Source organism: Perognathus longimembris, chromosome 1 (assembly GCF_023159225.1).
Source record: "Perognathus longimembris pacificus isolate PPM17 chromosome 1, ASM2315922v1, whole genome shotgun sequence".
NCBI lineage: Eukaryota > Metazoa > Chordata > Mammalia > Rodentia > Heteromyidae > Perognathus > Perognathus longimembris.
Genome location: NC_063161.1, coordinates 15506147 through 15533704, shown reverse-complemented (window position 1 = coordinate 15533704; position 27558 = coordinate 15506147). Strand labels below are relative to the sequence as shown.

General features: G+C 39.9%; 1 protein-coding gene across 3 annotated transcripts in view; it reads left to right on the top strand.

Annotated features, from left to right (window-relative positions):
- Ano4 (anoctamin 4) overlaps positions 1-27558 on the top strand; it is a 341279-nt gene that overhangs the window by 57545 nt on the left and 256176 nt on the right. Inside the window, exon 1 of one of the 3 annotated variants that reach the window (XM_048357401.1) lies at positions 16598-17744. The exons of the other annotated variants lie outside the window; for them this stretch is intronic. Within the exon in view, the coding sequence (XP_048213358.1) occupies positions 17582-17744 (163 nt within the window). The 5' untranslated portion in view covers positions 16598-17581. Of the gene's footprint in view, positions 1-16597; positions 17745-27558 lie in introns of those variants that run through there. 3 annotated transcript variants of the gene reach the window in all.

Sequence of the window (27558 nt, the reverse complement as noted above, 5' to 3'; positions counted from 1 at the left end):
ACTTTTGAGTCACCAGAAATAACCCAGGGCTCTGGCTGCCAGAGAATAGGGGAGCTTCCTCTCTAGACTTATGACTGGGTGAGGGGGTGTCAGTCTAACTAGACAAAGGACTCTAGTATAACCACTGGATTTTGTTGAGGTACCTTTTTGGATCCTTGTTAGAATAAGAGAAACATCTAGTGTACAAATCTTGCTTGAAATTGTCGTAAAAATATTGGTAACCTTTAAGATCAAGCATAAAGTTCAATTAATTGAGATTTTTTAAAAATTCCATCACCTTTACTGACTCACTTGCTATTCACTTCATCTTTTTGTCCTTCTTTGAGAAATACTAACCCTCACCCAAATAATACTAACAACAGCAACAACAACAAACAAACAATAAAACATGTAAATGTCTCTTTAAAAGAATTCCTGGAGTTGGAAGTGGGTGGCCCACACCTGTAATCCTAGCTACTCAGAGGGCTGAGATCTAAGGGTTGTGGTTCAAAGGCAGTTCAGACAAGAAAGTCCATGAGACTCTTAGCTACAGTTAACCAGAAAAAAGCTAGAACTGGAGCTGTCATCCTAATGGTAGAATACCATCTTTGAGTTAAAAAGCAAAGGGACAGTGCCCAGGCCCTGAGTTCAAGCCACTGCATTGGCAAAAAAAAAAAAAAAAGATTCTTAGAAGTCATTTTTTTCTTGGAGACCTAAGTTTTGGAGGGCTGACTATGATGGGATGGTAAGGACATGAGAAAATCCAATCTTCAAGTACTGGTATTTAGGGTAAGGTGACTCTTTAGGGGTGATACCAAATGAACGAATAGGTATTCAATCCAGTTTTGAGTTGTCAAGAGCTTTAAAGACAACTTTGTCCTTATTTCAGGAAGATGAAGAAAAATGACTGACAGGGCTAAATCTAAATCCCCTGTTTTTTTTTAATGTCCCAGTCTGTCAGTCTATTCATCCATCCATCTACCTATTTTACATCAACTGTTGGTCAGGAAGAACACAAACCACAAGAGAGGCAGTCCTTAGAATTTCCCCTTGGCTTAGAGAGTTGGCTCTAGTGGTTTACCTAATACTAAGAAGCAGCTATACAGCAATGAGATTCTAGATTCTATTAGTAGCCTTTTTTCCTTCATTTTACATGGCTAAAGGAACAAACTACCTCTATTATATACAAAACTTAGCCACAAACAATATTCTATTTTTATAGTATTATAATTATTTGGGATTCTAATTTATGATTTTAAGCCCTTTCTATTACTTTATCAGCCTTTTCTATATTAATACTTTTTGCCTTTGTGATTGACTGTCAATTTTTATTTATGTTTAGGAATGCTAGGCTATAAGAGACTGACACCTTCCTTGGCTTTAGCACTGACAATTCCTGATTTTTTTCTTCTTCTTTGCCTCAAACAGGAGTTTTAAACAAATATATATGTATACATATACATGCACACACATATATAATTTTTATTGTTATTAAGGCATTGTACAGAGGGGTTACCATTTCTTATGCCAGGTAATGAGTACATTTCTTTTTTTGGACAATATCAGCCCTTCCTTCACTTTCTCTGATTTTTCCCCATCTTGTCTCTGATCACAAGTAGTTCATTTTCCACATAGTGCTTGTTTACTCTCCCTCTCTCACTTTCTGTGCTCCTCGTTGGTCCCCCTAAAAAAAGACAGACAGACAGACAGACACACACACACACACACACACACACACTCACACTCAAGCAAAAAAGAACCACCACCACCAATAACAGCAACAACAAAAAATGTGTTTCCATTTCTTGGAATTAATTTCAATAAATAGTATTTTAAATATTCAGAGGAGTTATAACTGGGATTCTCCCCTAAGAATATTCTCTTTTAGTCTGACTGTTTGTATGTAAATGTCTAGAATTCTATACAGGTTATCATGTCCAGTTATATTTTAGACCTAGCTTCCACATCTGAGAGAAAACATGTGCTATTTGTCTCTCAGAGTTTGGCTTACCTCACTTAACATGATTTGTTCTGTCCATCCATTTCCTTGCAAATGATATAATTTTATTCTTTCTGATGGACAAATAAAATTCCATTGTGTATACCTAACCACATTTTTCAAACAGGAGTTTTGATGGACTTGGATACTTTGGTGAAAAATGAGGGTGAATGTATCCACTAGTGCTGGAGAGCCTTTAATGCCAGCAACATGTTTGGAAAACATGATGGTTTGTTTTTTGCATAGTTGTTTGGCTTTTGCGTACGATTGAGACCACCAGACAACAAAGTCCTTAATGCCCATTGAAGATTAATATTCTGAGGGTCATGAGCTCCCCTTTATCTCCAACCTGGAGCTCTTGGCTAGAGGAGATTAGCTCTAGTTTTTTTCTAGCTCCCTTGTGGACTCTTCCTGTTCAGACCAGGCAGGCAGTTCAGTACTGCTTATTGGCAAAACAATGGGCCTGCAGCCAAGAGAAGAGGAAAAATGTCCTGATGTAGGTAGAGAAAGCCTCACATTCATGTGATACAGCCTGACTTCCTGTCCATTGTTGAAAATTCCTATTGATTTCACCACGGCAGCTGCTTCAGACCTTCAGTTTTAAGTCTTGAAAACCATTTCTTTCTTGCCTCTTGTTATACGGGAAGTCGATTGCGAGATACAGAGAAGCCATATTTTGAGAGGTTGAACAGGGAGTCATAAAGAGAAGGCCGGTGGCTGTGAAATACTATCTAACCCCTAGTGGGTGTACCATTCCTGAAACATGTTGGCCCTTCCTCCTTTGAGATACTTTTCTTATCTACATTGCCTCTTCTTGCCAATGTTCTTTCTTTTCCACCATGGATTTTTTAAAAAAAATTTTATTGTCAAACTGATGTACAGAGAGGTTACAGTTTCATACATTAGGCAATGGATACATTTCTTGTACTGTTTGATACCTCCTCCCCCATTCCCCCCTCCCCCCTCCCCCTCCCCCTCCCCCTCCCCCTTTCCTTCTCCTTCCATGAGTTGTTCAGTTGATTTACACCAAACAGTTTTGCAAGTATTGCTTTTGTAGTCGTTTTTGTAGTCGTTCGTCTTTTTATCCTGTGTCTCTTGATTTTGGTATTCCCTTTCACTTTCCTCATTCTAATACCAGTATACACGGTTTCCAATGTACTCAGATAAGATACCGTGATAGTGCAGGTACAACCACAGGAAAGGGATACAAGAGGATCATCAACAATAGAAGCTATGGTTTCACGTGGCATGTTGAAAGTAATTACAACAGTGATATAACAGTCGTTTCCATAACATGGAGTTCATTTTACTTAGCATCATCTTATATGTTCATAAGGGTATAGATATTGGGCTCTTGTGATCCTCTGCTTCCACCACGGATTCTTAATCATCTTTTACCCCAGGTTGTGAAGTGTATTGCAGTAGATGTTTGCTTTGTAACTTGTGACATCTGAATATTTTTATATTTCTGAGGGATTTTAGGCTCCTAAAAGACTTTTCTTGGGGCTGGGGATATAGCCTAGTGGCAAGAGTGCCTGCCTCGGATACACGAGGCCCTAGGTTCGATTCCCCAGCACCACATATACAGAAAACGGCCAGAAGCGGCGCTGTGGCTCAAGTGGCGGAGTGCTAGCCTTGAGCGGGAAGAAGCCAGGGACAGTGCTCAGGCCCTGAGTCCAAGCCCCAGGACTGGCCAAAAAAAAAAAAAAAATGACTTTTCTTTCTAGCCATTTACAAATTAATATTTTGCTCATTAATATTACAAATTCAAAAATTAGTTCTTCCTTAAGCTTTTAATTTATGAAAATATGTTTTCAATTTGTAAATGGTAATTTTCACATACAAGGAATGTATTGGGTTATTATTTGGCTTCATTTAGTTAATTAAATTCCCCTAAAATATTTAATGCATTAATAATTTTGGTGCTTTTTTTAAAAAAAGAACTCTTTTACCTGACTAGCAAACGAAATCTTTCTAATTCTTACATAGTTAATAAGTTAAATATATTGAACACAGTGAAGCTTATGTTCTCCAAAATACTCCAATATTGGAACAAATTCAGCAAAATCTTACTGTACTTTTTCATTTGAAATCACAAGTCTGCTACTCAACCACACAATTTAATTAGTTACAGTGTTAAATACACTAATGTATCAAATTCTCTTAGACTTAATAAACACTTTACCAAATTTAAAAATATTTTTATGATATACTTGAGTGGTCACATTATTGTTGATAATATTGCTGTTGTATTATTCATGCATTGCTAAGCTTGGTTCATAAAACTCTTTAATTTTTTTATTAGCCTTATGCAGTTGTACAAAGGGATTTCAATTCAATATGTCAGTTTGTGAGTATGAGGCATCATGATCAATAACTCTTCTATCGGGCTGGGGATATAGCCTAGTGGCAAGAGTGCCTGCCTCGGATACAGGAGGTCCTAGGTTCGATTCTGCAGCACCACATATACAGAAAACGGCCAGAAGCGGCGCTGTGGCTCAAGTGGCAGAGTGCTAGCCTTGAGCGGGAAGAAGCCAGGGACAGTGGTCAGACCCTGAGTCCAAGGCCCAGGACTGGCCAAAAAAAAATAAAATAAAATAACTCTTCTATCAACTGCAAGAGGTAAGTTCTTGAGGTTGAGATCTGTGGATAACAAGGTGGGTTTTTCTTACAACCACTTGAGCAACATGGGCCACTCTTTCATAGGTTCTATGCCAGTGATCTCCAAATCTATATGTCCACATGTGCTTTAGAATCCTCTAGTCTTAGGACTGTATTCATCCATCTAGATTTCTTCGCTATTAATTTTGATTTTGTTAATGTACTTACTGCTTAATTATATTCCCTTTATTTGACCACAGAATTTTTAGAAATATAAGTATTATATTACTGAATTGTATGAAATCTCATGGCAGTTAATAATTGTTGTTTGTTTGTTTTTTTTGCCAGTCCTGGGGCTTGGACTCAGGGCCTGAGCACTGTCCATAGCTTCTTCTTGCTCAAGGGTAGCACTCTGCCACTTGAGCCACAGCTCCACTTCTGGCCATTTTCTGTATTTGTGGTGCTGGGGAATCGAACCCAGGGCCTCATGTATACGAGGCAAGCACTCTTGCCACTAGGCCATATCCCCAGCCCCAATAATTGTTTTTCTTAAAAAGGGCTCCTTTCTTTATCCCCTACCATGTATGTATGTTTTGGAAGACTATTGAAAATGATAGAGCTTAATAAATGGAAATTTGTTTCCAATCACTTTCCTTTGGTTAGTGAAAGGCAAATTTTGCTACCTATGAGGGCTTCTTATTAGCACAGTACAATGAGTGCTGCAAAATGTGTCCATAGAGTTCCAATTAAAGGGAAATAAATCATTTCCGTTCATGAACCGCCTGATCAGAGTCAAATGTGCCCTTTCTGTTACGCTTACTAGAAAGCTAGCGTTGTTTTTCCAGCACTTACTATGTCCTCTATGGACATGAAGTTGGGGGCCAAAATATAGTCCTATTATTGGTCTGTCATTCCTCCAGGGCTAGCTCATACATTCTCGTCATCCACATCTTACTAGTGTAAAAAGGACCCACGCTTGACTTTGTTCCTCCCTCTAGTAATTATCTGACCTGTAGCCTACTAATAACCATCAACCTTCTTGAATGTGTTCCTTTGATTATAGTTAACCGCCTTTTGGTATAATTAACTACTGCATGGCATTTCCTAGTCAACCACCTTTTGAAGGGAATCTTCTTCTTTGTCTTCTGTGTCACAACATTCCTCTGCTTTTTTTCTTTCTGATTTGGCTAGTCCTGGGTCATGCCCTCTTAAATGACCTTTCTTGTGGGACTGTGGGAGCATAATGAGAAGCTTTGGAGTGAGAGATGCCTGGATTAATGAAATCAGTCGATATATTCAGGAACAAGAACAGGAATGATGTACCAGGGATCTCTCTCACTTCTCTGCCAGAAGCCTGGAGTTAAAGAACTTCCAACCATAGTTGATTGGACTTTCTATAGACTCATCTTGAAGCACCGGTTATTCCTAACCTGGGAAGAATATGATAACCCACACCTGCTGTGTTGAGTCAGCAGGTCATTACAGTGACAAAACCACCTGAGATAATCCACTTAAAAATAGCAAAGGCTTACTGGGCCTCATCATTTTGGAGGTTTCAGTCCATAGTTTGTTAGCTCTGTTGGTTTTAGGCTTTGGTGAGACAGTACATCATGGCAGGAGCACATGGCAGAGGAACCTATTCATTTCATGGCAACCAAGATACCAAGAGATAGACAGGAAGAAGCCAGGGTTTTAATATCCCCTTAAAGATTGCAGCTGCCATGACCTAACTTCCTTCCACTCGGTCCCACCTTCTAAAGGTTTTACCGTCTCCCAGTGGTGCCATAAGCCAGGGACCAAACCTTCAATATGTGGGCTTTAGAGGGGACAGTCAAGCTCTAAACAACAATCCCTGTGTTGTTCTGTCACTCACAAAGCAAACAGAACCTGGAATGGTGCTACTGAGAAAACTCACATCTCTCTGGTGGTATCAAAGTAGAAAATAGGTCATAAAGGTCCAGGAATATTATCTATTTCATTTCCATCTTCCAAATCTCATGCAAGGGCGTCTAATTCATGGAATCTAATTCTCCCTCACAGCCCTGTCTTCAAGGAGTCTGGTAGATATGGGTTTTAGCTTACCTGCATCTACAGAGAAAAAGGGTGGAGGAGGAGGAACAGTGAATCCCATGGTCCCCATTCTATCAGGATTCTGCTGCCTGTAACAAATGCTATCTACCATTCAAGCTGAGGTTGAATGCAGGCCTGTCACCACCATCTTATTTTGCTTATCTTTCCATACTTCATTCTAGGCATATTGCAGAACACATGAATGAACAAATGAATCCACTCCTGACCATTCTTTCTTACCTCTTGGCTGTAACTTGAACAGGGATGGAGTGTGCTAACATCTGCTGCCTGCTGAAATTCCAGTCTGCCCTCCTGGATATCTTGTTGCCCTTTGGGTCTAAACTTAGAGCTCACCACTCACTCGACACTATCTGTAATTGTTTTTCATGTATAATTTTACCTGCCATAGTGGGAAGTTCTGGGAAACAGTGACTAGGTTCTTTACTGATGTAGTATTCCCCGCCCCCCCCATCCTTATCTTGTTCTTTATTTGCTACTTGCTCCTCCTTTTCTCCAGATATAATGACTGCAGTTCTTTTTTTTTTTTTTTTTTTTGGCCAGTCCTGGGGCTTGGACTCAGGGCCTGAGCACTGTCCCTGGCTTCTTTTTGCTCAAGGCTAGCACTCTGCCACTTGAGCCACAGTGCCACTTCTGGCCATTTTCTGTATATGTGGTGCTGGGGAATCGAACCCAGGGCCTCATGTATATGAGGCAGGCACTCTTGCCGCTAGGCCATATCCCCAGCCCTGCAGTTCTTTTTTAAGGATATGCATTTCCTTTCCTTTTTTCCCTCTAATTGAAGTTGAAATTTTTTAATTTATACATGTGGTGAAGTCTTTTGTAGCTGCTTTTCTCCTGTCCTTACTCCTGCACAGAGCTGTACGTGCTATTTTTTCCTCTCTACTAACACATGTTTCCTGTTTTAGTTACAGGCAGTAATACAAAATAAATTCAAAAGGGGAGGAGTCTTAAAAGGAAAGAGGAAGGATTTTTTAAGGCTTCATTTTAGTGGTTTAGTGGCATTCACAATATGTTCACTTTGTTCTGGTTTGTTAGGCTTGATAATGGAAACTATAGCAGAATATTGCATTTCTCTAATTTTGAGGTATAAAAATAGTTCAGTGTGACTTGTTGGTCTGTTTGTTATTCTGAACATTTTAGACCTTAACTTTGTTTTCTGAGCATCATGGGAAATCCTTTTGCTACTTTCTCTCCCTCCCTCCTTCCCTCCCTTCTTCCTTCCCTCCCTCCCTCTCTCCTCCCTCCCTCCTTCCCTCTTTCTCTTTTTTCTCTCTTTGCCTCTGTCTTGCCCCCTTCCCATATCTACTTCAAAAGGCAATTAAAATTCCTAAAATGTCTACCTAGTGTTTGGGAATTTTTTTTTTTGGTGGTGTGGGGGGCATGGGTACTGTCCTTGAACTTTTGTGCTCAAGATTAGCACTCTACGCCTTGAACCAAAACTCCACTTCCAGCTTTTTTGGTGGTAAATTGGAGATAAGAGTCTCCCAGCTTTTGAATCATATCGCTTCCTCCTGAGTAGCTCTTCAGGAAATTTTAAGCAGTTTAAGTAGATATTAACTTTAAAACAAGTATCAGGGCTTGATAGCTCATATATTGGCTTGATAACTCATTCATTTCACAGCAAATTTGAGAACAAGGTGTGGTCCATGTTATAATTAATGAATCTACGTGCTGTACTGTTACCGCCTGGAGTCCATAGTCCACCTGGAGTTCATCAGTCTTCACTGTTGATGTTCTGAGTTCGGACAAATTTATAAAGGCATGTATTCATCATTTTAGTATCATACAGAATAATTTCAGTGTCTTAAGTCTATATCCTTTTCCTGTTCTTCTTCTTCCTTAGTCCCCTGAAAACTAAACACTAGTAATCTTTGTTATTGTCTTCACTGTTTGGTTATTTGTCCTAGAATCTCATATAGTTGGAATTGTAAGAGTATGTAGACTTTTCAGGCTGTTTCCACTCCATAATATAAATTTAAGGTTCCCACTTGGCTTGATAGCTCATATCTGTTTAGTGGTGAATGGTATTCTGTTATCTTGATATACCATAGTTTATTCATTCACCTACTGGTTACTTTCCAAGTTTTTGCAGTGATCAAGCTTTTGAAAACATTCCCATACAGGTTTTTGTGTGGATATAAGTAAATACCATCTAGAGTTGTATAATGTAAAATGGCTGCAGTATTTCCATTTGTATAAAAATACCAAGAAATGTGATAGCTTGAACCATATGGTAAGAAATATAGGAATATGTATATTTTTTAAAGAAGCACCAAACATCTTCCAAAGTGGCCGCACCATTTTACATTTCTACAACAATGCAGGCTTATTTTTGTTTAAGGTTCAAAGGGCTTCTTAAAAAATTCCTACATTGAAAAATACATCCCTACAAAGGTGTTTAATGTTCACTGTATAACCTAGTTTCGTTTTACCAAAGGGTAAGCCTGTCTTGGTTCTTTAAAATGCTCATCCTGCTTTCTTCTCTCAGCTCAAATAATGGAACTCAAAATTGGTTGCGGAGAAATGAGGGGAAATTCTCTAGCACTGGCAGACTGCATAATCACCTCTCTGGCACTAAGATTATAGATCATTCTTGACTTTCTTTTTTTTCTGTTCATGGATCAGAATGGAGGAACCAGCATTCCTTTGACCTTAGCACTTAGCTGCTTTGGCCAGGTCCTTGTCAGGACTTGGGTGGGCTTCCTTGTTGGTTTGGAAGACTAGTTCTTTATATGCTCACCAAGTTGTGTCTATTCTGTGCAGAAGAGCTTTGTTTATTCCAGTTCTTTGGATTCATTGTGGTTACTTTTCTGTGGGGAAGAAGGTGGGTGCTCCTGGGGCTAATGGAGAGGGTCCTTTGCACAGTCTGCTTTTTGCTGTTTTTTTCTTTTTTTTCCCTGAGGCCATGGACCTTCTTATAATGGAGCTTTGGGTTGGGATAGGCAACTGGGGTCTTAAGGAACATCAACAGCCATTGGTAGTCCTGCTCTCCACACTGGACAGAAGAAGATGAGGCTCTTTTCCTTCTAAATTTAAATGCTAGTGAAATTTCCCCCAAGAACCTCCCTTCTGCTAGAATCAGTATCTTTTTCTCTGCTGGGCAATTCAAAGAAAAAAGCATGTTTGCAATTCTCATTATCCCCAAGGTACCTAAATTAGTTGGGTTAGCATTAAAAGCTGGGAGTTTCAGAGAATGAATCCCTGTAAATTAATGCTTGTGGTGTTTTATAGTCTCAAGGCGAAGAATAAAGTTTAGATTTAATTTTTTTAAAAATAAGCTTATTAGAAATCAGCTTGGATAGATTCTTTAAAATTACTTTGAGACAGAGTTAAGCCTTTTTTTTGCCTTTTGGCCATCATGTTCAAAATAATTTCATAAGTATAGACTGAGCATCCATTTATGTGCCAGGTGACAAAATGAGTTGAGAGGTTGGAAAGATAGGTAATCTTCCATTCCTCAGAAATATACTTCATTGAGGAAGAGTGGCAGACACATAGTCTTTTTATAACCATTTATTTAATAGCTTCCAGGGATTGGAACTTCCCTGAAGGAAGTACCCAGTAAAATGGTTATGATACTGTGTGATCACTGCTGAAATCCAATGATGGTTAGCTTTATTGGGATGTAGGGAGGAAGCAAGCTTGAGGTAAATGCTTCAAATGCAATGGGGATGCTTGAGTTTGGGTTTGGAGAAAAAGAATTCATACTTTGAAGGAAAAGATAGGAAGATTGAGGTTTGAGCCTACTCTGGACTTCAGAGGCTTTATCTCAAACTACAAGCTGGTCACTGTGGTCTATCTGTAATCCTAGCTACGTGAAAAGTGCTCTGCGCTGGCTCCAGGAGGAAAAGTGGGGTGGGAGAGCTCTAGCTGAAAAGTAGTTAAAACAAAAAGGACTGTGAACATGGATCAAGTCCACAGTGCCTGCCAAACCGTCACAAGGCCCTGAGTTCAAACCTCAGTACCACTAAAACAAACAAACAAACCAACCAGAATGAATTCACACGGAAGAGTACCAGGAAAACATTTCTAAAGTTTTAAACAGCTTGGTGTGTTCTGGAACTCCAAGGATTAGGACATGAATGGATAAAAGGAGGCAGGTGAGGTGTGGTGAGAGGAAAGAGAGAAGAGTCACATATCCTCATGGGCGAGGGCCGGGAGCACCCTCCATCCTGCAGAAGGTAAGAAATGGTTTCCATAGGGGAAGGTATCATGGCATCGTCATTGAAAAATCCCCTAGGAAGCAATGCTGCCTTCTTCTGGGACTGTCACATTAGCCCTGAGGAAAATTGGCAGCTAGGCTGGGACAGTGACTATGAGGTGAGGATAGAAGGAAGAAAGAAATGTTCAGAGGTGATATGAGTATGGGATGGGTTAAAAAAAAAGGACAAGTGAGATTTCTAGCTGCCCCATGTTATGACCAAAACAATCGTCCATGGATGAGTTGAACAAATATCTTTTTAGGGAGTGGAACAGAATATATAGGGGTGCATTTAACTGGAAACAAGCGAAGTCAACAAAAGAGCAAGTTGGGAAGAAATGTTAATGTTGGGTCAAGGTTGTGTTTATCTTCTTTAAAAAAGCAAAGCAGCCTGTTTTTTTCCTATTTTCTGCTAATGGCAGAAAATAAATTCATATGGCTGTTTGGTAGATTGGCATGCTATTGCTAATTGAAAATACTCTAATTGAAATGACCATTGGAAAGTAACCTTCATACATTATACAGGATTGCCATGGTTATTTATTTATTAGGCCTCCTGAAAAGCCAGTCTAATCAGAAACTAGGGTGATGCGGTCAGGCTCAAGAGGATTTTGTATATCTTGGCTCCCTGTGAGATAGCTCCCTGAGAGGACAGAGAAATTGCCTGGATTCCTGGACTTGCTGAAATCATTTGTTCTTGTTATGAGACCCAGGGCCTTCTTATGAATTCCTTGCCAGAAGAGGCTTGGGCCATAGCAATCTTTACATAAAATAAGAAAGGCAAAATATGAAATGAGGATCCAGTGAATTTGTTGATGTATTAAATAAAAATAATTTAGCATTCATGATCAGTAATCCAGTTCCAATGTTATAGGTGAGAATCAGCATGTCATTCCTGGTCGTTTCTGTTTCCATGGGGGCAAGGAGTTAGTATATTATTTGTAAATATATATTTGTCCCCGGTAACATTTTAATGTCTGTTGATAAATGTTGCTCATGATTAAATATCTGTTTTGAAGGAGAAGATATATATATGGTTAATAAATTTATAGACCTGCAGACTTTTCAGAAGACAGTTTGTACTTTCTTCAAAGTGGTTTTGAATGTAAGGAAGAAGTATAAAAGTTAGATTCATCTATTCTGTGCTTAACTGAGCTCTGATATGTATCAGATGCTTGGAATATCAGAGAATTCTGATAAAATTGGCTAAAGGTACTAGTTTAGTGCAGTACAATTTTGTCTGTATTTAGTGATACAAATGTAGCAAAATGTGATGGAGTTACAGAGAAATGATTAAGTACCTTTGGGGAATTTAATGCCTTATCGACAAAGCAACACTGAACTGAGCATTGAAGAATGAATAGTAGATTTTTTCAGGGAAATAAACAAGGCAGAGTATTCTAGGAAAAAAATGGATCAGCACAATGGAGTGATGTTCTTGGAGGAGTGTAAGGAGTGTAAGTCAGGTGTGACAAGGGCAGGTATAACATGGGGGTGCAGTTGGGGTGGAAATGTGAAAAAGTCAGGTTTGCAGAGAGCCCTGAACATCAGATTCATGAGCTGAAGTGTGTTCATTATTACATTTATTACTGAGGATATGACATGATCATATTTGCTTTGTTTTAGAAAGAAAATGCTAATGCTAAGTGGAGATTGGTTTGGAATAAAGGAGAGATTAGAAGCTGTTATAATGGTTTAGGAGAAAGAATGAGCCCTGAATTGGTTGTGATCACTAATATAAGTGGAGAATAAATATATAGGTGAGAGAGTAAGGGGACTTAAGGCTACTTAGACGTGGAGACACTTCCATTGGATTTTAGGTGAGCCCACTAGCTTTCTAATATTTGTACACACACACACACACACACACACACACACACACACACACCCCTCCCCCCCCCCTACTTACCTTATTTGTTATTCCTCAGAACCAGCCTATTTCTCTATGACTCTTTAGGTCAGACATTGATTTCTTTTACTTCCTTCAGAAAGAAGGAGGAAAAAAATTATAGGACTGTGATCTTATGGATTCTTTTGGAACAGTTTGATCTTTGATGATCCCTTAGGATCCTTCTGACTGAGAAATGCTGAGTACAGTCAAATATTTGAAGACTTAGATGCTATCATTATGTTTATGTGCCTCAGATGTCTTTTATAGATTTGGAACTGTTGCATATTTGAAAACTCGCCTGGTAAGCACTTTGAAAATTATTCTCAGTCGGTGACCTCTGGTAGGAAAACATTAGCAGTTCAACTCGTTCTGCCTTCATTCCTGGCTTCCTACAGAAAGCTGAAGGTGAAATTGGGTATTAGGTAAGGGACCATACACCAGTGTTTGTGTTCTTCCCATTCTGTTATGGAATATTCTTCCTACTGTTAGCAACTGAAGAGTGATACATCTTGTCTTACTTGTTATTCTATTTACCACTGCAATATGATTGTATGGAATTGGTATATAATTGAAGGGGTCAGTATTGAGAAAAATAAACCAATGATTTGATCCATTTTCTATTTATTTCTGTTATAAGCATCAAGGCTTCATTCCTGATTCATGACATGTTTTCATTTCATCTCTGCTTTAGCCTGAATTTTCATCTTCCCATCTCACTCTAGTTCATGTAACAGTGTGGGAAGCATTCTCATATAGTGTCAGACATGTAGTGAGAAGATGCTCTGGTGTCCTGTCAGTGTTTAATTGAGTATGTTTCCGTGACAAAAACAGGAAGCATTATGAGGCTTCTGTGGGTGTTCATAGTTTGGATTTTCTACTTGGGTGAGCCCCAAGGACTCCAGTGCACAAAGAACTGAGGAGCCACTGTGAAGTCTGGCACAAAGTTGGGTTAGTCAATACTAGTTCCTTTAAAAGACGTTTCCCTAATGCAAATTATAGCTTATGTTTTTGTTGTTGCTTGTTTGTTTGTTTGCTGGTCTTGGGGCTTGAACTCGGGGCCTAGGCACTGTCGCTGAGTTTCTTTTGCTCAAGACAAGTGCTCTACTATTTGAGCTACAGCACCACTTCTGGCTTTTTTGAGTAGTTTTTTGGAGATAAGAGTCTCATTGACTTCCTGCTCTGATCTCAGCCTCTGGAGTAGATAGGATTATCGGCATGAGCCATCAGTGCCCATCATAATTTAGTTTTAAAAATGATTAATTGGCAGAATATTATTTAAAAATTCTTCGATTCTCACACTTCCTTTAATAGATTCTGATGCCAAAAGTGGAATTACATGGCTAACGGGTAGAATCCAGTTTCCATGAACTGTGCCTAACCTGGTGTTCAAAGACTGTGCTTTTTTCTTTTCTTTTTTTGTGGGTCCTGGCTCTTGAACTGAGGGCCTGGGTGTGTCCCTGAGCTTCTTTTTGCTCAAGGCTAGTATTCTACCACTTGAATCACAGCTCTACTTCTGGCTTTTTCTGAGTAGTTTATTGGCGATCAGCAACTCATGGACTTTCCTGCCTGGGCTGACTTCAAACCTTTATCCTCAGATCTCAGCCTCCTGAGTAGCTAGGGTTACAGGCAGCAGCCACCAGTCCCTAGCTAAAAGACTTACCTTGAAGAATCCTGATCTTCTGGATATTATATGGCTCCAACAGTGTGCATCTCGGAAGAAAATTCCTTTTGTAAACAAATGGCAGATATAGATACATAATTCAATGTATGGGTGTAACTTCTCTGGAAGTCTTAAAATAGGCCCCATGACATCCAATCAAAATGTGTTGAATTCACAAATGCTGAATGGTAACTTCTTTGTATGACTACTTAAAGATAGTAAAAGTCTAATTTTAAAAAGTCACCAAATCATGTTGTTGGAGGATTTTAACCAGATTCTCTTGGCCAATCAAATGGTCCTCTCTACCAGTATTTCTTGGGAACCCATTATATATTAATTGCTAGTGCCACATAAGTGAGCAAGACATAGTTTGTGATTTCATCTCAAGTTTAACCTGGAGAAATATTTTGTACGTCACAAAAATTAACTCATGTTTCTTACTGTCTGTGAGCCATTATTTCATCCTTTGAAGAGAAAGGAATAGTGAAGCAACCATACTTTAAACATTGTTTGCATTTGGTTCAGTAACTAGCATGTGATTTCCATTGGCTTAATTGTCTACCAGTCAGTTTGTTCTTCTGCAGTATTATCCTTTTCATGCTCCATTATCATCCTATATATTCAAGGTATTGAATCTGTTTCACAAACAGTATTAATCTCAATTTAGGAGCTTTAAATAATATTCCCTTTAAATATATTTTCTTAATACTTATCTGCCTATCGTTTTGTAGTGTCAGATACTGCTAAATACTAACATTTAGCTTAAAAAAACCCTTATATATTACTTACATTTAAAATTACTTGTGCATAGAAAAAAAAGCCTTATTTTTGAACTAATTTTGAACTCAGGGCCTGAGTGTTGTCCCTGAGCCTCTTTGTGCTTAAAGGTAGTGCTCTCCTATTTGAGCCACAGCACCACGTCCGGCTTTTTCTTGGTAGTTTATTGGAGATGAGAGTCTCACAGACTTTACTTGGAACCATGATCCTCAGATCCCAGTCTCCTGAGTAGCTAGAATTACAGGTGTGGTGCCTGGCTAATTCAGAGCTTTTAAGGCTGGAGTCTAACTTCATGTCTTGGTTTTAGCTGAAGAACAATTTAACAGTAGAATGTTTTCTGCCAAGGCCAAGTATCATTCTGTTGAAATTTCAAAGATGAAAGTTTGCCCAGGTTACTCTAAATTTCTTGAAGGGTGGGGTCTCCTCTCTGTATCTCTGATACTTGGTTGATATTCTTTTTATCTTTGCTGATTTGAGTTGAACTGAGACCAATGGCAAAATAGAATTGGAGTCTTTCTGGTTTCCCTGGCATAGTATACACAGGACTGCTTTGGCAAAATATCCTTCTTCATTTAAGACATTTCATTTTATTCTGTTAGTTTTTATTGGGGAGCATTTTTATGGCCTCTTGCTGTGACTCATTTTGATGCTGAGCTAACTGCTTCCCTTGGAGCCCACCCCTTCTCGTCAAGCTATGGTCTTCAGGCTTCCCCCTATTAGCTTGCAGCTTGCTGATGGGTGCAAACACTCTAATAGAATGTCCAGTGAACACAGCTAACTTCCAAGGAAAAACTGAGAACTAAATTTAGGAGCCCTGTACCATGTTAAGTGACCTGAAACAAAACAGAAAACACAGCATGGGGAGTTTATATCTTCTGGTTAACTCCAGTCTGCCAAAAGGCAATTCATTTCTCGGCAAAGGTAAGATGACCAATCTCTTTCAGATGAAAACGCCCTGAGGTTTTAATTCAAAATGAAGACAAGCCAATCATTTAACTTGGGAAAATACTCCCTGACCTAACTGAGTCACGCACTGAATGCCAGTTAATATACGGACCTATTTTTTAGTTCCAATATGAAAATGGAGATAATGGCAAATAGGAAAAAATTAAAATTATCCCCATGACCACCAAGACTGACTTCCTTCCTCCTTCTCTCTCTCCCTCCCTCTCTTCCTTCTTCCCCTCCCCTCCCCTCTCCTCCCCTCTCCTCTCCTTTCCTTTCCTTTCTTGTGCGAATACTGGGGCTTGAACTCAGGGCCTGTGCTGTCCATTAGCTTTTTTATTCAACTTTGGCATTCCACCACAGCTCTACTTCTAGCTTTCTGGTAGTTAACTGGAGAAAAGAATCTTATGGACTTCTGCCAGGCTGGCTACAAACTACCATCCTTAGAACTTGGACTCCTGAGTAGCTAGGACTACAGATTTGAGCCAACTGTTCCAGCAACATAAGCATTTTATCTGTACTAACAGTTTCTTATACTTCAGTTTGCTTGTGAATTACTACCACTACTACTACTATTTACACCAAACACATATCCTCTTCCTTATATGTGATATAAAAGACCTCAAACAAGAGTTTCTAACTTTCCTTAGAAACTCACCTCTAACGATGTATTTATTACCCAGGAAAATTAATGAGGACTGAGGTCAAATTCCTGAAGAGACCCTTAGTTAACCCTTTGTCTAAATTTCTCCTGCCTAATAGAAGACACAGTCCCTGGCCACCTGTGCCTGCACTTTGGGGCTGAATGAAGCTCCGGTGGAAGTGCCATTCTTGCACTTGCAGTCACTTTTTGGAGGCAGGTCAGAAGGCCCTCTGGTCTGTGAGATGCCATCAGAAGTCACTTAGTGGGCTTCAAATTCATTTTGTGTCAGATACTGTGGGCTGCCTTGGAAACTTCTCGAGTGGCTAGTGGAGGGCTTTGGTAGTCTGCAAACATCAGGAAATATTAGCAATAACTGGAGAGAGGTGAGTTGCCAATTCTGCCAAACTTCTTTTGCAGGCAGGGGGCTGTCCTGTGGTTCCCAAGACTGGCTGTCATCTGCCACTCACTCTCTTGTCACACTGACACGGCACCCCCTCCCCCCCTGCCTGATTGGTCGCTGGCAATAACTGATATGGAATACTGATGTTCTCACCGGCAGTTCCTTCCACTCCAAAAGGCTCCTTCCCACCCTTCTTCTCATCTCCCTGAGCTCATCTTCTCCCTTACTTCCCCCTCCCCCATCATGCTGCCCCTGCACCCCTGAGGGAGGACCAGTCCTGGGCTTGATGGCTGTGAGACCATGGTGAAATTCACCGGGCTGCGTTCACTCCGGCTTGCTCTCCGGAGAGTCCTGTTCCAGACTTCTCAGGGCTTTTTCCAGCACAAACAACTGCATGCGGGGCCGAGGGGAGGCTGAAAAGGACTTGTGTGTGGTGGTTGTGTCGCCTGTCATCACTTTACTGGCCTCCTCTGGAGTGGAGCCTGCAGGCTCACAGTGGATTTCTTTCTGCGGGAGACCCAGAGGAAAGACCCTTCCATTGACTCTCTGTTTTTATGGTAAGTGCTTGCGATGAACGAGCTGTTTGCTGCAGTGAAAGCATCCAGCTCCGCTGCTGCTCTGGCTTTCTTGCTCAGCTTAGTGACCTTCCTTTTGCATTTCTTTCTCCTGGATCCTTGTCCAAGAGGCTCTCCTTCACTAAAATGCCAAGGGGGTCCTTTGTCTAGATGGGATGTCTTTTAATCCCCCCCCCTCCATAAATCTGAGCTCTCGGGCAGGGATGAAAACATAAGTACTACATCTCTCTCTCTTTCTCTCTCTCTCTTTCTCTCTTTGTCCTTGAAGCAGCAGCCAGGCAAATGTGTTCACAGTGGTACACTGCAGAAGTGTGCGGACAATCTGTGAAGATGATGGACAGATTTGGGCAAGCTGAATCTTCTGTGTGCTGAGGGACTCTATCAGAGACTCTGGAGGGGTTGGGGCTGGGGGTAGGTGATGGTCAACCATACGACCAACTCTTCCATCTTTCTGCGTGCACACGAGTGAGTTATTATTGGAGTCTGCTGTGGGCAGCTGGGCTTTCTTCACTCTCCTAGGGTCTCGGATGGCCCTGTGTCTTGTGGGGTTTACAACTTGGGCAGGAACATTCGCAGCAAGAGTGAGAGGATTCCTGTGCTGGCAACACGGAGTCAGTCACGGCATGACCTCATTGCTTCCTTCCGTTCTGACTTTCAGAGCATCCAATTCTGCAAACAGGGGTTTTCAGTCTCTTAAGAGGCAGGGGGTGATAAAAAGAAGGATTTATTTTTTCTTTTTGAGTTGACAACATAGTTTGATCCCCCTACTGGGAGATAAAATGCTTTGAAATTATTGACATGGTTAGACTTTTCTCAGAAGAAAGAGAAGCAGGTTTCCAATGAAGAAGATGTGTATGGCAGGTTGTTTATTCTAGGGCATTTATTCAGAATGCAGCTCTAATTTTTCACTTTGTCTCCTGAGGTTGGTTGCAAAGAGTATCACAACTTTAAGTCTATTTACCGGCTGCCTCGTGAAGCCCCAAAGAAATTGAGAATATTTCAGGAGTTTTACCTTTTGGAACTTGTGAATTGCAGGAGTCTCTATGTCTCTGTCTCTCTCCCTCTTTCTCTGCCTCAGTCTGACTGTCTCTGCCTCAGTCTGCCTGTCTGTCTCTGTCTGTCTGTCTGTCTGTCTGTCTGTCTGTCTCTCTCTCTCTCTGTCTTTCTCTGTGCCTCTCATGTGTTGAATATTTTGGTCAAAGCAGTATTCAAAAAAAAATCAGATTCAAAGTTGTTGTCCCATTTAATCCCTTTCGAGTCTTGGACTCTCTCATTTGATTTTATGTGGAGTTTTCTGGTACACCAGAAAGGATTACCATCATCACTTAAGCAATTCAGCCTTTGATTTGCAATTCTTGTGATAAATGAGGAGGTGGGGGGGATATGGGATGAAATTTCTTCCCCTCCTTCTTGCTGACTGGGAGCTTGGAATATAAAGTTCTGTATTTATCTTGCTCTGTCTCACCACTTTTATTTCTACTGTCCATGTAGATGTTTCTTAACATAGTGATGATGACATTAGGTATATGCTTTTGTCCTGTTTCCTGAATCCAGAGTAGCTGCATTGAGTGAGGTGTGTGCGTATGTGTGTGAAGATTTCTTTGCATATATGAAAGCATGCATTTAAAATGTTAGAATTTGTAGATGTTTATATGATACTTCAGAGTAAAACCAGAAAATAGTCGAAGCGACAGAGATGACAGGGACAGAAACAGACATACACACACACACACACACACACACACACACACACAAACACATACAGAGGGTTTTTTTTTTTTTTGCAGACTGTACTCTCGAATCCTTAAATAATGTCTGCAATACAGTACTTTCAGTATTGTTTGCATGATGCCGTAATGTCTACTCTTTCTTGCAGTCTGCTGTGGTTCCTAGCAATATCCTGATATGTCTGGCATACTTTTCTGCTTCCTTTGATGATTCTTCAATGTGTAGTTGTTTACTTTTATCCTTAATGGTGTTTTTATACTTTGCTTAATTTTTCCCCCTCCTTTTGAAAGAATTTTTTGTTATTGGGTGCCTAGCAACTCAACTTGAGGTATTCATCAAGATGGATAGAGTTAGAATAAGCTTGGGCATCATGGAAAGAGACTGTTATTTCACACTGCAGCAATTTTAGATGTATTTAGAAAATATTGCATTTTAATGAGTTGCAACTTTAACATCGAGCTTAGGCTTTCTTTACTTTACTAAACAGATTGTCTAGTTGACCAGAATTTGTATCTGTATATTTATATGTACATACATGCATATGTATATGCAAACATACAAATGAACTGTTGGTTTGCTTTTGAACATTATGTTCGCATATTTATAATAGTTATAGTGTGCTCATTTAGGGAAGAGAAGAAAATTCCTGAAATATTGTTCACATTGTCTAGCTTAGTAATAATAATAATAATATAATAATAATAATAATTAAGGACTTCCCCACTTTTTACACTCCCCTTCCAGATAGCACCTCTGGGAATTTCTTTGAATCTGGAGAGTGCATTCTTTGGCATTTCATTGTTTCTCAAGGTGGTGTCATGTTAATTTCCTTGCAGGACCTCTGAAGGCAGCATAGAAAATACTGCAGGAAAAATTGCTAAAAGGTGTGCTGAGCCAGTAGCCTCTTGGTGTGACAAAGTCACTGCAACATTTTTATTTCTGTGTGTTTGTTTTGCTTCTGTGCCTTGCAACTGATTTTGCTAGCAAAACTGAAGCTATTTGAAATGGAACTAGAAACCCTGGATTGGTGTCAATGGCGTTATCCTTTTTCCACACTCCTTAATTATAGCTATCATAAAAACTTTGATTATTTCCTTTGGTGGTTATTTTAATTAACAGCCTGGAGCTTGTATTATGAATCAGTACTCTTCATTTTTTTTCTACTCTTGCTTTCTGTCTTCTTCACTTTTCTGTCTATGTAAACAAACATACCTGCAGGGATACACTCATACAGTGACACTTGTGAAATGATCAATGCAAAGTTGGTTACAGCTCCTCTTTATTGTAGTCATTCATTCATTCATTATTGTGCCAGTACTAAGGCTTGAACTTAGGATCTGAATACTGTCCCTTAGCCTTTTTACTCAAGGCTGCCACTCTATCAGTTGAAACACAGCTCCACTTCCTGTTTTTTTTTTGTTATTGTTTTGTTTTGTTAGAGCTAAAAGTCTCACAGACTTTCCTGTCTAGGCTGGCTTCAAATTGTGATGTTTAGGTCTCAGCCTCCTGCACTTGGGCTACAGTTTCTCCTTCAGTAACCAAACAGTAGATGCTCTGGTGATAATCATATAAGCGAGAGAGGAAATTTGCTCCATTAATATAAACATAACCTGATGCTTCTGCAGGTATTCTTGTCATCGAAACACTTTTCCATAGTTGATTACCAGGACCAGAAATAGCATCAGTTTTGCATTTTAATTAATGACATTCTAGGTCTGTCTAGGTTGGACTGCCCTCTAGTCTTGACATGTTACTGCATGAAAGTGTGTGGATGTGTGTGTCTGTGTGTGTGTGTGTGTTTGTGTATGAAAAGAGGAGGCAGTTAATGGGTGATACAATGTAAAATCATTTTATTTTTATGATACAGCTTTCCTTTGGGAACTGCATGAACCACCTCATAAGGAAGTTGGCTAAGCTCTTCTATTGCTTTTTTCCAGTATAATTAAGTCAATATATTCCCTTTTACCATCTCTCCATGAGCCCCTTTTATAGAGTAGAAAGAGTAATGTGCAACTCCCACATGAGACTACTTAGAGGGAATCTCAGCAGAGATTCAGAACTACTTCTAGCACCAGCCGTGGTGATCTACTTTGAAAGGAACTTGCTTTCAATTGGCAACTCAGACAGATTGTGTAAAAAGCAGAAATGCTTCACAAGTTGTGTTGAATACTTTGTTTGATCTGTGCCTCGTTACTGAAGTCATTTAAGACTATAGTCAGTAGATCTGCTTAGAAGGGAAAAAAAATCATGTCCCCAGTAGAAAAATAACCTATCCAGACTGTCATAAATGTTTATGTTGCAAGTTATATCTCTTGGGTGGTAGAGGGAGATGGCAGAACTTTGGAGATGAACCAAATCGCAGCCCTGAAATAATGCAAGACGAAAGGGGAAAAGTCTTCCCTATATTTAGCATTTAATTCCCTAGTCAGGCTGTTGGCTCTGAAGTCTGAAGTTGTCAAAAACACATCATGATGGGCTTCATGGACCTTTTCTCTTATAGGAATCTTTGCCCCTTCATGAGGTGCTGCTGGGTGACCTTTTGGCTTATGTGAGCCAGAATCCATTTTTATAGAAAGTAGACCTTCTATAATTCAATAGGAATTCACTTCCCTACATTTTCCCTGCTGATCTTTCACTGGGAACCTCCTGTGAGTGTTGGAGAGGGAGTGTGTGTCCGCAGACCCTCAGGGACCAAAGACTCTCACACAGAGTTCTCTTCAGGCCCCCCTGGATTCCAGTCCAGCCTCTGCCACACTGCCTGTATGACTCAGATTCGCTATGTACAATCTGTGCTTGGCCCAGATAATCTCATGGTGCATGAAAAGTGGTACGTTGTTATTTTACTTCTGCTTGTTACAAGATGGACAGGTACAATTAGACAGCTACATGGAAGGGTGCCTTGTACATCCTTCTGACCCTACAAAGCCCTTCAAAGCTTGGAGAGTGGCGGCTGGACTATCAGAGTTAACTTAGAAAGGTGTGAAGATGGTGAACCTTCATGAGTAGGGCTCATGTGTCTATGACCACTACTTGCTTGCTTTGCCATGTTTTGAAAGGCCACTTGTGGTCTTAGAACTTCACAGAAGTTAAGAAAGTGAAGTGACCATCTCAGGGCTTACACGGCTTAGCACCCGTGCAAGACAAATTTAGTGCAGGTGCCTTTGCTTCCTTAGAACCCTGCCCCATTCCTTTCACAATGCACAAATGATGCGTTCTGTGCCATTCACTGCTCACAACAATGCTTTGTGGCATCCAACTCACTGGTATCCATTTATGCCTGGGTTCATTTCATGCAGATTACGTGGCTGTACCAGTCAGAGTAAGTCTCATCAAGCAAATGTTTATGATGATTTATCCATGCTTATGTGGTAATGTGCTTCTTTTTTTATTTTTTAAACATATTGAAGTCCTGTTTTTCTTTTTAAATGAACACTTCAAGATTTTTAAAAAATAAAGACTACACTTAGTTTCCCCCTCCATACATCAGTGATGGAAATAATGCTTTTCTGTTTTGTAAGGGGGAGATGTTTATGAGTTGATTCCTTAGTTGACCTGATATTCACCGAACACCTACTGGTGTTCTGGTGTACTGGCCTTCAGGGATCCATTCGTGAAAGAGACAGATTCAGTCATTGTTCTTGAGGAACTGTGAGTCTTCTTTGGTTCTCAACCAGTGTTCAGCTTACTATTTCACATAACTTCTCCCTTGCAAAATACTTGGCTTGGGCAGTTTCTGCCTGTGGTTATTCCACTGAGAAGTTCTTGCCAGAAAAAGGCACCTTTGCTGTTGCTGCAACATATATCTTTCAGTTTTCTAAACATTAGCTTTAGAGGCTGGGAATATGGCCTAGTGGCAAGAGCGCCTGCCTTATATACATGAAGCCCTGGGTTCAATTCCCCAGCACCACATATATAGAAAATGGTCAGAAGTGGCGCTGTGGCTCAAGTGTCAGAGTGCTAGCCTTGAGCAAAAAGAAACCAGGGACAGTGCTCAGGCCCTGAGTCCAAGGTCCAGGACTGGCAAAATAAATAAATAAATAAATAAATAAATAAATAAATAAATAAATAAATAAAACATTAGCTTTAGCTCTGTGATTTTTGTTACCTGGCTGAACACGGGAGATTAATTGGCTAGGCTCGTTTGTATTGTAGCCATGCTCCAGGAAATGGCAAGTCCATTCTTTGGCAAAATGAGCCCAGTTCTTCAGAATCCCAAATTGTCTGTCTCAATGGCACAGTGTCCATGGAACTAATTAAAGATTAAAGACCAAATTCCTAGCATACCCAGTGTATCATATTTCACAGTGGTTGCTTCCTTGTTCTGCTGCCCCATGGAATGGTCTAGAAGTACTCAAAACATTAGCAATGCCATAGGCACATATAGTGCTCTCACTTTCCTCAGTATGGGGTACATGCTATGTCCTCTGCCTTGAATGGAATGTCTCTCCTTTCTTCCAGGCAAACTTAAAAAAATTATTCTTATTGTAAGGGTGCTGTGCAGAAGTGTTACATTTACATAAGTCAGGTATTGAGTCCATTTCCTTTTGAACAATGCCACCCATCTCTCATTTTCTTCCAGCTTTTTCCCTTCCCAAACTCCCTCCCCACCAAGTTGTATTGTTAATTTCCAACATGTAAGCATCATTTCTTAATTAGTTCACCTTTTGTCCTACCATTTCTGTGCTAAAACTTTTTTTTTTCAAATTTTTATTATCAAACTGATGTACAGAGAGGTTACAGTTTCATACATTAGGCATTGGATACATTACTTGTACTGTTTGTTACCTCGTTCTGTGCTTAAACTTTTTTTTTTTTTTTTTTTTTTTTTTTTTTTTGGCCAGTCCTGGGCCTTGGACTCAGGGCCCGAGCACTGTCCCTGGCTTCTTCCCGCTCAAGGCTAGCACTCTGCCACTTGAGCCACAGCGCCGCTTCTGGCCGTTTTCTGTGTATGTGGTGTTGGGGAATCGAACCTAGGGCCTCGTGTATCCGGGGCAGGCACTCTTGCCACTAGGCTATATCCCCAGCCCCGTTCTGTGCTTAAACTTTTAAGGCAAGTGTAGACATCATCTTCCCCAAAAGCTTTTAGGTATTATATTTATTGAGCCTTACTGTTCAAGCACTGAGATAGATTATCACTCTCTCTTTCTGAATCCCTCAGTACAAACATAGGACTTTGCAGATTATAGTGTCATTACCTGTATCTTTCTCCCAGACTTTTATTCCTCAAGATTAGGGACTCTACTTTCCTCTCCACACTACTAAGTTTGGCTCCATGACTGCATTATGGAAGTCTAGTAATCCTTGAACAAAAGATATAGAATGACCATCTAAAGCCCGTTCTATTTTAGATCTCAAGGAATGAAATGTTTCAAGATGTTATTTCCATCCTCCAAAAGCCTACAAACTAGTGAAGATATGTCCTCTGTGTAAATTGCCTGGTTACAAGGCAGCGTGTGTGTGTGTGTGTGTGTGTGTGTGTGTGTGTGTGTTTCATTTTTATTATTATTGGTACTAGGGCTTGAACTCAGGGCTTGGGTGCTGTCCTTTGGTTTTTTCACTCAAGGCTGGCATTCTACCACTTTAGCCACAGCTTCACTTCTGGTATTTAGGTGGTTAATTGGACATAAGAGTTTCACAGACTTTCCTTCCTGGGATGGCTTCAAACCCTGATGATCCTCAGATCTAAGCCTCCTGATTGTCTGGGAATGCAGGTCTGAGCTACTAGTGCCAGTGGCAGAGTGTTTTTCATGGATGCGAATGGGCTAAGGCTTACAGATACTGCAGATGATGAAGGATGCATTTTAGATGGAGGCTTTGGATGGTGCACAGAAAGGAAGAACCTTTGGGGAGGACGAAAATGGCATCAGAAATCTAAATGCTGTCTATAATTTTTGAAAGTTTGGGGATAATTAATAGAGTTTGAAAAATAGAAATTTGTTTGAAATGATTGTCTCCTTTGGTTTGAGTGAGTCAAGTGTTTATTTATTGGGAAAGCCATAACTCATGATACTTTTATTTGCCACCCATCCTTTTGACCCTGATGGTATGCTTTGACACCCAAAGTCATCAGAAGGAAGTGAAGCCAGGAAACCTAACCTAAATCAGTCAGATAAAATTCTGAGAGAATTTAGGATTGAGATAATCAAGATTCCTATTAAACTGGCATGAGAAGGGCCCCATGAGTCCTTTAGTCTTTTGTTGTTAATGATATAATCATTAACAACATCACCATTTTTTCCTTTGGCAATTAACTTTGTGCTATTTACAAGGAATGCAATTGTTTTATGAATAGGATATGAACATACAAGCTAGTTTCATGTGCGTAAACAAGATGGCTTAGAACCTTGCACTTGTCAGAGATTCATTTCCTCCCTAGAGTTTGTTTCCTGCTTTGCCTCTCTCCCCCTTACTTTTTTCCTCTAAATTAATCAGAAAACTTACTTTCACAGAAGTCACTTTGTAAGTTTTTGTACTTCAGAATTAGACTTGATCAGATGATTCTCCACCTTAAAGTAAACCTAAAAAGACAATTATTTAGAAGAATAATGTAAATATCTTGGCTACACCATTAAAGCCAATACATTTGTTTGGGGAGTAAGAGATGATTGGATAGGAAAGATACTTCACTCATTCACTCACTACGCAAGTATTGATTGAACACTTGCTATGCTCCAGGCATAAGAAACAATAGTGAAATAAAGATTACCATTCATCCTTCATGGAGCTAGTGGGATTGAGGGACGAAACAGACAAGCACATTAGCAAATGCACTTTATCAGAATTCTTTTGTTGCCACCTTCATTTGATTTTCTTTAGGAGTATGTAGTTTAGGCATTTTGTTAGTCAGGATTTTATTGCTGTGACAGAATACCTGACATCAACAACCTGAAGGAGAAAGGACTCAGTCTGTGATGGACTGGTTGCATGGCTTTGGGTCTGAAGCAATGTAGAAAGGACAACATGGGTAGAGGGTATAAAGGAACAGAGCTGCTGACTGGCCTGGAAACCAGGAAATAGAAACAGGAAGTGTCCAGGGTATGACCCTCCATGGCCTGCTTCTTGCAAGCAGGGTTCACTTCATAATAGCACATCTAGTATGAACTTATCAGTGGATTAACTCATTGATAAAATCGGTGTCCTGAGGACCCAGTCACCTCTGAATGATTGGCTTTATCATCTGGGAATGAAGCACTTCTTTATGTGCCTCTTTTGGGGGAGAGGAGGTTCTTCATAACACAAACTATAACATGTATTGTTTGTTTTCCTCTCTATTTATTGTTCTTAGCCTACTATTTTAACATTTATTTTCGGATGACTCTGTCATAGGCCATGATGTTGTGGGATTTTTTTTTCCCCATTGATAAACACAGCTGCTTAACAATTGGGACACTGTGGACAAAAATTACAATCAGGCCTTTAGTCCGTGAATTGGTTTAAAGGGTGAGTACTGTGGGCATACAAGCTCATGAATAATTTATGAAGGGTCAAGCTGTCATAATTTAAATGAAGAACATGAGTTAGGAACAGATAGGCCTTTCACTTGGGTCTGAGAGGATTGGTTTTGGGTGTTCGTCTGGCAGAACAGGGGATCTGTGGGCATGAGGAGCTTTCACCCATGGAAGGGGACAGAGGAAGGGAGGAGTGAACTTGAAGGAAGTTTAGGACAGAAGTTCTGAAATTCTGTAGGGATGAAAAAGCCAGTAAGACACATATGTTTGTCAATGATCAACATTTATAGAAACAGGTTCTGCTGATGTAGAACTTCTGGGAGAATTGATTAATGGAAATGATGTTTGAAGCAACAAGAAAGCAATATTTATGAAGTCCGAAAGATTCTTGCTCTATATTCTCTGTGATCTTTAATTCATCATTGGCATTCTATTCTACTTTAAGCAAGCTTTCAGTCAAGAATTTCTACCTTGCTTCTGAAAGAATTATGATTTAAAAGACAATAATCTCCTGGTAGAGGGAAACCCAGACTCTGGGGCATATAGTTAGTTCCCATTCTGATTGTGTTGCTTATTTATGTTTGGGTCTTGGGCACATTGCTTATTCTCTTTGTGTATCA